This window comes from Aethalodelphis obliquidens, unplaced genomic scaffold (genome assembly GCF_003676395.1).
Source record: "Aethalodelphis obliquidens isolate GAN/ISIS:26980383/991018 unplaced genomic scaffold, ASM367639v1 scaffold8, whole genome shotgun sequence".
Classification (NCBI taxonomy): domain Eukaryota; kingdom Metazoa; phylum Chordata; class Mammalia; order Artiodactyla; family Delphinidae; genus Aethalodelphis; species Aethalodelphis obliquidens.
Window position 1 is genome coordinate 11,996,072 of NW_020837952.1, and position 10,703 is coordinate 12,006,774.

The 10,703-nt window shown below is 43.5% G+C and overlaps 1 protein-coding gene across 2 annotated transcripts in view; it reads right to left on the minus strand.

Annotated features, from left to right (window-relative positions):
- The window catches only part of PPM1H (protein phosphatase, Mg2+/Mn2+ dependent 1H), a 262,221-nt gene extending 253,956 nt beyond the window's left edge, over window positions 1-8,265 (minus strand). For both annotated transcript variants that reach the window (XR_003432865.1, XM_027106890.1), the window contains exon 1: window positions 7,643-8,265. Coding sequence is in view for 1 of the 2 variants with exons in the window: in XM_027106890.1 (XP_026962691.1) it covers window positions 7,643-7,887 (245 nt within the window). In the remaining variant the exon portion in view is untranslated. The remainder of the gene's footprint in view (window positions 1-7,642) is intronic.
- Between the last annotated feature and the right edge of the window lie 2,438 nt (window positions 8,266-10,703).

The following is a 10,703-nucleotide window of genomic DNA, read 5'->3' on the forward strand; positions in this document are numbered from 1 at the left end:
ACCTCATCACTCTGTTCTCGGGTTATAAATTTCCATCTGTCTTTGCTGTAGCTGGAGTTGAGTCTGATCTCTCTCCCCTAATACAATGCCCCTATTGCAATAGTCTTGAATAAAGTCTTTCTTACCTTTTTAACAAGTGTCAGGATAATTTTTTCTTTATTCATACCTTTATACAGGTATGTATAAAGGTCTTGCGACCTTCAGGTACAGAGGGCTTCGCAGCTAATCATAATGCTTGCTGAAAAGAACAATTTGCTTCCCTAGTGTGACTTAAAGGCTCCAAATACTGCGACTTGAAATTGCCCAGAAGCATTAAGACATTAAAAACAAAACAAACAACTTCCCCCACCCGCAGTGTTGGTCTCTTGTAATCTTAATAGTCCATGATTTCACTTCAATTTAATTTCAAAGAATGACACTAAAGGGGGAAAGACTATGCCGTAAGATTTTCTTGAGGATGATGACTGTGTCTTATATTATGGACCCAGCATACGAATGAAATGATTTCATTGATTGGATGAGAGAAGTAATGGAAGCAGATGAATGTTGTTTATTTCCTGAGGGAGAATGGCATAAATTCAAGGGGGAAAAATATCAATCCTCTGTTCAAATTAGGCAAATCAAAGAAAATTATAAAGACACTTAATTTTTAAACTAACTTATTTTTAAAATTTTTTAGTTAAGAAAACAAGTCCATTTACATGCATCAAAAAGAATAGGAATAAACGTAACCAAGGAGGTAAAAGACCAGACCTGCACACTGAAAACTATAAGACACTGATAAATTAGGTTGAAGACACAAATAAATGAAAAGATATTCTATGATCATGAGTTGAAAGAATATTGTTAAAATGTCCATACTACTCAAAGCAATCTACAGTTTCAACGCAATTCCTATCAAAATTACAATGGCATCTTTCACAGAAATAGAACAAACAATCCTAAAATTTGTATGGAACCACATTAGACCTCAAATAGCCAAAGCAATCTTTAACAAGAACGAAACTGGAGGCATCACACTTCCTGATTTAAAACTATATTATAAAGTGATAGTAAATCCAAACAGTATGGTATGGGCATGAAAACAGACACATAGATCAATGGAGCAGAAAGAGTCCAGAAAAGAGTCCAGAAATAAACTCATACCTATATGGTAAATTAATTTATGACAAAGCAGCCAAGAACATACAGTGGGGAAAGGTCAGCCTCTTCATAAGTGGTGTTGGGGAAAATGGACAGCACATGCAAAAGAAAAACTGAATTTCTACCTTACATCATACATGAAATTAACTCAAAATGGATTAAAAACTTGAATGTAAGACCTGAACCCATAAAACTCCTAGAAAACATAGGCAGTAGGCTCCTTGACATTGATCTTGGTGATGAGTTTTTGGATTTGACACCAAAAGCAAAGGCAACAAGAGTAAAAATAAACAAGTAGAATTACATCAAACTCAAAAGCTTCTGCACAGCAAAGGAAACCATCAAAGAAATGAAAAGGCAATCTACCGAATGGGAGAAAATACTTGCAAATCACATATCTGATAAGCGGTTTATAGCCAAAATATACAAAGAACTCATTTAAGTAAACAGCAAAAAAAAAAAAATCTGATTTTTAAAATGAGTGGAGGATACAAATAGACATTTTGCCAAAGACATACAGATGGCCAATAGGTACATGAAAAGGTGTTCAATATCACTAATCTTGAGGGAAACGCAAAACAGAACCACAATAAAATACCACCTCACACCTCTTAGAATGGCTATTATCAAAAAGATGAGAAATAACAAGTGTCGATAAAGATGTGGAAAAAAAGGAACCTTTGTGCATTACTGATGGGAAGATAAATTCGTGTAGCCAATATGGAAAACAGTACGGAGATCTCTCAAAAAATTAAAAATAGAACTATCATATGATCTAGCAATTCCACTTCTAGGTATTTATCTGAAGGAAACAAAAATACTAACTCAAAAAGATATCTGCGTTACCAAGTTCATTGCAACATTATTTACAGCAGCCAAGACATGGAAACAACCTAAGTGTCCCTCAATGGATGAATTAAAAAATATGAGATATATATATATTCCATATATATAATATTCCATATATATACTGGAATATTATTCAGCCATAAAAAAGAAGGAAATCCTGCCATTGACAACAACATGAATGGACCTTAAGGGCATTATGCTAAGTGAAATAACTCAGAGAAAGACAAATACCATATGATCTCACTTACATTTGGAATCTTAAAGAAGCAAAAAACTGGCCACTCTTGCCCTCTGAGATGGCCCACACTCTGTGGAGTGTGTTTCTCTCTAAATAAATCCACTTCTTACCTAAATAAAGAAAAGAAAAAAACAACCGAACTCACAGACACAGAATTGTACAAACTTCCAGTTATCAAATAAGTCCTGGGGATGTAATGTACAGCATGGTGACTATAGTTAATACTGTATTGTATATTTGAAAGTTGCTGAGAGTAAAAGTTCTCATCACAAAAATAACTATCTGTGTGTGGTGATGGGTGTTAACTAGACTTATTGTGGTGATTATTTCACAGTACATGCATACATTGAATCATGCTGTACACTTGAAACTAGTATGTCATGTCAATTATATCTCAAATTTCTAAGTTATCTTCAATAACATTATACATTTTTAGAAAACAATTCTATCATGCAGTCAGTTTTAAGTTATCAGTCGGTATGGATGTAACTGTTGATATAATAAGGAAGCACCGTGTGGTGGGGCAAAATCAGAGACGATGTCTATGTAACTGGGGCTGCAACACAGGATAAACACAACCCCTTGCGATAATTAAATCCTCTACCTGAAGCATCACTAGTCTTTGAAGGAAGCTGATCCATGTTTCTAAGAAAAAGGACAGCCCAGGAGCTCCACCCCTGAGGGGACGACTTCCTTATAATCTGAAAAATGGAGGAGAGCTTAGCCACCTGCTTTCAAATAGGAAATTAATACCTTCTGCAGGTTAGTAGAAAGGTAGATGAAATATTTTAGGCTACTCTGCACGGATCTGCAGAAAAGTGCTATGGAGAGCTCTGTTAAGTGAAAGCCCCCTAACACCACACCCCACTCATTTCTTTTCCTCCTTATCCAACAAGAAGTGGAGAACCTCAAGGTTCTTCAGTTGCAAAAGTCAAAGAGGGAGTTCCCAGGGAGGAGCTCTGCTACCAGGTGTAAGAGGGGTGGGTGTACTAGAGGTCAGAAGGGAAAAACAAAGGGCAGGGGATTTCTGAGCTCTGCGGTCGGAGAAATAGCGGTTTCTCTATCAGCAATACACAGCCCATTTTTGGATTGGGCTGTTTGTTTTTTTGTTATTGAGCTGCATACAGAGTGAAGTAAGTCAGAAAGAGAAAGACAAATACCATACGCTAACATATATATATGGAATCTAAGAAAAAAAAATGTCATGAAGAACCTAGGGGTAAGATGGGAATAAAGACACAGACCTACTAGAGAATGGGAATAAAGACATAGACGTACTAGAGAATGGACTTGAGGACACGGAGGGGGAAGGGTAAGCTGGGACGAAGTGAGAGAGTGGCATGGACATATATACACTACCAAACATAAAATAGATAGCTAGTGGGAAGCAGCCGCACAGCACAGGGAGATCAGCTAGGTGGTTTGTGACCACCTAGAGGGGTGGGATAGGGAGTGTGGGAGGGAGACGAAAGAGGGAAGAGATATGGGAACATATGTATAACTGATTCACTTTGTTATAAAGCAGAAACTAACACACCATTATAAAGCAATTATACTCTAATAAAGATGTCAAAAAAAACAATACACAGCCAACTAATGCAATTTATTCGTAATTGCTAATTAGTGCCAATGACTGGGGAGATGGAAGAGCCTATAGATTCCAAAATAAATCCAAATACTTGTGGGCCGTTTGCTGGATTTAAATAAGGTTAAATTTCAACAAAATTTTCACAATCTTGAACTTCGTGAGGCAGAAAGAACTTATATAATGCACATTTAACAGAAACTCTCAAAGTAGCTTTCTTTAAATACCCACGTCTGGGGCACTTTTATAAGAAAGGTAATAGGAAAAAAATTGCATAGTTACAGATATAATCTAAATAAGATAATACTATAATTATGATTTATTCTTTCTGTACAAGCAAAGAAATTTACCACTGATAAAACTTGAATATGATGCTTTCATATACAGAGCACTGCATATTCTCTGCATTATCTACTGTCGTAGTTTCAGGCACAAACTCCACATCCACTACATCCAACTGACCATCAGTGGGAAAGAGGTTGGGAAAAAGGTCAAGAAGAAGAAAAGTCAAAATGCACTTCTAACCTATTAAAAACTGAACTGACTTCCGGGTCCTTGAAGCACTTGGGTGGTTATTTAAACTTGTGGAAAAGAAAGGAAGCAGCTACCATGTGAGGTCTCTGGGTCCGACTATTGTTTCCCATGGGCTCTCTCTGAGCAGGTCTAACAGGCTAAGTCAGTGATTCAACACCAAACTAAAAAATAAAACTTGCTAATCAATGTTTTTGGAAAGATTTTAGCTCCGTGGATGTTATCTGTAACTACAATGCTTTACAACCTAGCATACAGCCCTGAATCAAATGGCTAAACTTCTCAGCCACAACAGGAGGCTTTCTGAGGAGCAGGAAATTCCACCTCGCACAATGCCAATAAATACTGAATAAATGAGGGACTTCTGTTTCTGGATCCCCAAATCTTACAGGGATCACTTAAGCTAATTCTCTAGTTCTATAACCTACAGAGTATCTCCTTCTTAAAGGGATTAACAATATGTTGCAAAAAATAGACCATTTTACCTTTTTTTTTAAGATGTTCAGGGTAGGAGTTTAGTAATTAATTAATTAATTTTTGCTGTGTTGGGTCTTCGTTTCTGTGCGAGGGCTTTCTCTAGTTGTGGCAAGCGGGGGCCACTCTTCATCACGGTGCGCGGGCCTCTATCGCGGCCTCTCTTGTTGCGGAGCACAGGCTCCAGACGTGCAGGCTCAGTAGTTGTGGCTCACGGGCCTAGTTGCTCCGCGGCATGTGGGATTCTCCCAGACCAGGGCTCGAACCCGTGTCCCCTGCATTAGCAGGCAGATTCTCAACCACTGCGCCAACAGGGAAACCCTCACCTTTTTTTTTTTTTTCCTACCATACAAAAGTTCAACAACACTAGAGTTCAACTCTCCTCTAACTCCTCAGTCACCAAGTGATGCCAATTCTTCCTCCCCAGGAAGGCTTAGAAAGTAGCTCACTTTATGGAAACAAACCGCTTCTGATTCAAGCTGGGACTCTGAGCACCGCTCTGATCCCCACTCTGAGCAATCTTCCTACCAATCCTATCCCTCTAAGGTACGTTCCAGAACAAAGAGAATTCCTCCTCCCAGTATATCCTGGGCAGTATTACTGGAAGTGGCCTCTGACCATAACCACAGTTCCTACTTGTCTGTCTCTCGTCTTCCCTATTTCAGCCATTTTGATCATTCAGGATGTATTTTTGCAGGAAGATAAACTATAGTTCAAAGTTTGAGGAAGTGGTACAGTACAACATCTGACAGAGGGAAGTGACAAGACAACATTTGTATACAGGCCTCTGCTTGAATTAACAAGTATGTACTACTTTTATAACTAGCTTTAATAATTAAACATCTTACAGTGGCCTTTCGAACCTACAACTGAACCTCCCTCGTGTCCTAGACTAGGGTAAGATAAGCTTCTTAGAGATAAGGAAGCTATACGCCTCCCACACGTCTCATTTCAGATTCCCTTATATTCTTTACAGCCCTTGGCACATCGTGTGCTTGTCATAGGATCCAAACATTTTGAAACGAGTTGTTTTTTTCCCCTTTCCTCTCCTTCCTGCTAACTGAGGTACTCCTTTTACGTGTCCAAGTAGCTTCCACATTCTGTGTTTTAAACATCTTTCTTCTTATCTCTCTGCCCTTTCACATAGGTGCCCTTGCCCTGGGGAACCCACTGGAGTGACAATGGGCCCTACACATTTAGGTTTTTGACAGGCACGAGGTCCCCCACCCACAGAACTGTAGGTCACCGTATGCCTCCAAGTTGCCTTTGGCCTTGCAAAGGTCCAAATGGTCGTTTAAACTTTTTTTTTTTCAATCGAGAAACAGTACTTGGTGTTTTGGCAGGCACTTTTCCCTCACACAGGTGTTTTTGCTTTGGCTTTCTCCTGAAACGTATAATGATATTTTCTACCTCCCCAACCTCACCGTTCTCTACCATGCTTTGCCCTTTATTATGTGTTAAATTTTATTGTTTTAGCACCTATCACTCTCACTTCTGTGTCCTCACTGTTTTTACACACTCCAGTCATCTATCCCCAATTATATATATTTTCTATTTCAGCCGGTGGAGAAATGGTTGTATGATGAAAGGCAAAGGAAAAGAGAATTCGAGATTCTAGGAAGAGCGTCTCCCAAACCAACCCTCACCCGGGAACCCGGAGCGTCGGGAACCAGGCCTGCTCGGGGGTATCCGGGACACCAGAACAGGGTCAGCATCGAAGCGCCCAGGCGTCGGGAGAGCTGATTGGTTCCCCGATGAACCAATCAGCGGGCGACGCTGTGCACTGGTAAGGGAGGGCCAAGATAATAGAGCGGATGAAGTTAAAGGAAAAGGGGCAGGTGTGCCAGGCACCAAGGGTTTGCGTGCACTTTTGCACACCCACCTGGTCATTATTAATCCCGGAACTCTGGTCTGCTAAATTCCACCTTCCGAGTTTCCCAGTTTCATAACGCTGAATAGGGGAAGAAACACTACCCTAACGTTCATAAAACGGTCATTAATGGTGAATGGAAGAGTAGCCGTAGGGTTGGGGGAAGTCCATTAAAATCCTTCCTCTCTCCTTTCCCAGTTCCACTCCAGGTCGTCAACCTAACTCAACCGGTTCTTGAAATAGTAGATCACTCAAACTCTCGCTTAATTGCCAAAACTGATTACCAAAATGCTATCATTAGACACCTGGAAGAAGTTTCCCCCTCCCCAAGGACAGGGGGAAACAATATTGGCGTTTACTAAAGGCGCAGGGTTTTCCTACCTGCTAAAGGACAAGCGAATGAGCTCTTAGGCTGAAATAAGAGAAACTGAGACCTTCTGAACTGTGCAACCAAGCACGGGGCCGCGGCCGCTTCCAGGGCTCGGACAACCGCCCCACCCCGTAAACCCTGGCGCAGGGACAGTTCCTCCAAGCTCTACCTCACAAACTACACGCGGAGGCACAAAGATTTGGGGGTAATGGGAGCACAGATACCAGATTTCCCTTCTGTGTTTCAAACTTCAGCAGAGCTGTTCCACGCTCTTTCTTCCAAGTGTCACAGCCACCAGATTCACAGCCGCGTCCAGCCTTAGCTTTCCCACGGTCCAGCGCTGCCACCCACCCATCTACCACCCAAACCCGGGCTGGAGACGCCGCGCCCTCGGGGTTGGGGGAAAGGGGAGTGGGAGAAGAGAGAAATGGCCAGTGTCAGTAAAGAGGTGCCCGCCGAGGCCTGGACGCCAGCGGCCAGCGGAGGGCCCTGGGGCCGAGGAACAAGGAGAGAGGAGGGCTGGAAGCGTGCGGGGAAGGGCCGCGAGGAGAGCAGGGGCGCCGCCGGTGTCGCTGCACTCACTCTGCGTAGCCAGTGGCCCAGGGCAGCCGCCGGGTCTCCTTGAGAATGAGGATGGGGCGGGCGATGTGGTCGGCGCTGCACTCCACCTCGTCCTGAGACAGCCCCAGGAACTCGGGTCGCCCGTAGGGGAAGCGCAGGGGCAGGTCCGAGCCTCCGCAGCCGCCGCCGCCGTGCTCGGAGCCTGAGCTGCCAGCCATGATGCCGCCCATGAAATTGGCCACGGCAGATTTCACTCGAGTGAGCATATTACTCCGGCGCCCGGCAGCAGCGGTGCGAGCAGTGGGCGGCGGCTGGGGCCGGGCGAGGCGCAGCGCAGGGCATGCAGGCTGCGGCGGGCGCACGGGCAGCCGGGCCGGTGGGCGCGCCGCGCTGCTCCCAGAGCCTAGTGCTGCAAGGGGCCGAGCTCCGGCCTCCCGCGCTCCGTGCAGCCGCCGCCGCCCCCTCCCCCCGCTACACTTCCGCAATGGAGCGGCATGGAGCGGGCCGACCGGGCCGGGGGAGATGCCGAGCGCTCCGGGAGCGGCTGGGAGGCCGCAGCTTCAGCAGATCCCTTCCCCGCCTGCTGCGCTCGACTCCTGCGTGAGCGGAACTGAGCCCACCCGGCGAGTCCGCGGAGCCGGCGCAGCTGCTGCCAAGGCTACCGCCGCCGTCGAGTCATGTGATAATACGGCTGCAAGGGCTCCAGCGGCTGCGGGGCCGTAGCTCAGCCCCTCCCCTGCCGGCCCGAACGAGGCTCGCACCCGGACCGTGACCTCCTGGGGGAGGAGGAGCCAAGCCGGGTCTGTACCTGGCGGAGAGGATGGGGGCGCTGTGAGCTGGTGGCTGTACAGGTGTTAGGGGAGGTCACGTGGAGCCGGGCCTCCGCGAAAAGCCAGTTGAATCCGCTCGAGGAGAAATGCCGCCTACGCCTTCGAGAAAGGAAACTTCGGGAGCTGAAAGGGGAGACAGGTGGAATCCCGGTGGGACGGCTCCAAGTTCTGTAGTGGAAAGAGGAACACCTGGTGTGAGAGATTTCGGAGCTTTCAAGAAACAAAAAGCAACAACCCACAATGGTTGCACAAAAATCATTAAAAGTTTTTCCCTAGGCATTTCTAAAATTCCTTTTCTTTTTTTTTTCATTACCACCACATGCATCATTATCTGCGGAGCAGACCCTGTTTCGAACCCAGAATAAGCTTAATGGCGAAGAAAACAAAAGAGCTCTAAGAAATCAGAAAAAAGCACCATTTTACCTAGTACTTAACTGCTTAATAGATTTATACAAGCATTTTCCTTCAACATAACAGCGAAACCAAAGTATCTTTTCAAAGCTGACCCTTGATACACTTAATGCAGCCTTTTCTCTTCTTAATTCGAAACATTGTTATAAAATTATCTAGGGGCACTTTAAAACTGGAGGAATTTAAATAGAACAAAGCAACTCAAATGCTAAAGTAAAAGTGAATAAAATGTCTGCAAACGATAAAAGTGTGCGTTGAACTTGTATTAAAACAAAACAAATGTTTGTGAAAAACCGATAAATGTGCTTCATTAGGGGGTAACATTTGTTAAATATTGGCTTAAAAATTGTTTTTCGCAAGAGAGCTGTATCCTGTTCATGTTTACTTATTCTGTATCCTGTTCCTATGTTTACCTACCACGTAATTTGCCAGGACTCTGTGTTACTTGTGGAGTTAAGCGCTGAATGGCTCACTTAGTATTCAGGAGGGAATACAGGCCCCCTTATTGGGGGGGGTTGGGGGGGCGGGGCAGCAGCCCAGGTTTTGGATGGGAAGATAATTCGTTGAAGAGGAATTAGAATCCTGGCTTTTAGGGGAGGCCTGGGTAAACTTCACTGATCCCCCTTTATTCAGTATCTATAATATTTTTTAAGGCATTTTCCCCTTTGGCTTTTTCATGAATAGGTACTCTGGTTTACTATACACCAAATGGTTATGTAAAAAAAACAACATTCAACGTTTCAGTGAAATACCATTTCTGTCAATGAGTTCTTTTATTACTTTTCACAAAACAGAAATGTAATTTTATCTTGGCCCCCTTTCCCTAATTTTAAAATTGGGGGCAGGATTCTAAAAGATGCAAAATCTAAACAAGCCCAAAAAAGTCTTCTCAACCTTTGCTTTGTTAATTATAAACTGCTTCTGAATGGGAAATCTCAATATAGTGGTTAAACAACCAACCAACCACAAGCCCTGATATCCACTGAGTCTCATAAAAATTTAGAATCCCCTTCTCAAGCTTTTGCTGTAGAGCAATTACCTTTTAACAACATCCTATGGCTACTTCAGTAACAAACCTCTACTGAGATGAACTTACTATGTTCTTCCCTTCATTTCACCTTAGGGCAAGGCTTTAGTATTTACTAGAAAAAGGATTTATTTTTCCATTTAAAAGTAGTACCGAGCTTCCCTGGTGGTGCAGTGGTTGAGAGTCCGCCTGCTGATGCAGTGGACACGGGTTCGTGCCCCGGTCCGGGAAGATCCCACATGCCACAGAGCGGCTGGGCCTCTGAGCCATGGCTGCTGAGCCTGTGCATCTGGAGCCTGTGCTCCGCAACGGGAGAGGCCACAACAGTAAGAAGCCCGCGTACCGCAAAAAAAAAAAAAAAAAAAAAAAGATGGGGAATAAAGTCAATATTTTGTAATATATGTAAATGGAGTGTAACCTTTAAAAACTGTATAAAATTTTTTTTTAAGTGTCCAGTTTCTGAAAGTCAAGGCAAGCCTGAGGAATTCTCAGATTGGGGACAAAAAGGGCACAACTTACTACAACAGTGTACGAATGTTCATTTCTTAGTTTTGATGTCAACATTAGGGGAAAACTGGGTGAAGGGTACATAGGAACAAAAAATTTAAAAATAAGGAGATTTGGGTTTCAAGTGGAAAGTAAACGTTCGTTTGGAAGTCAGGCCAGAAGGATGAATAATGCCGTTCCAGGACTCAACCCTCTCACAGCTGTAGGTTCATGCCTCCTTGTATTGTATCTAGCAGTTTATCTATGTCTTCCCATTAGATAGTGAAATCCTATAGGGCAAGAATATTCTTACTCATCTATGTATTTC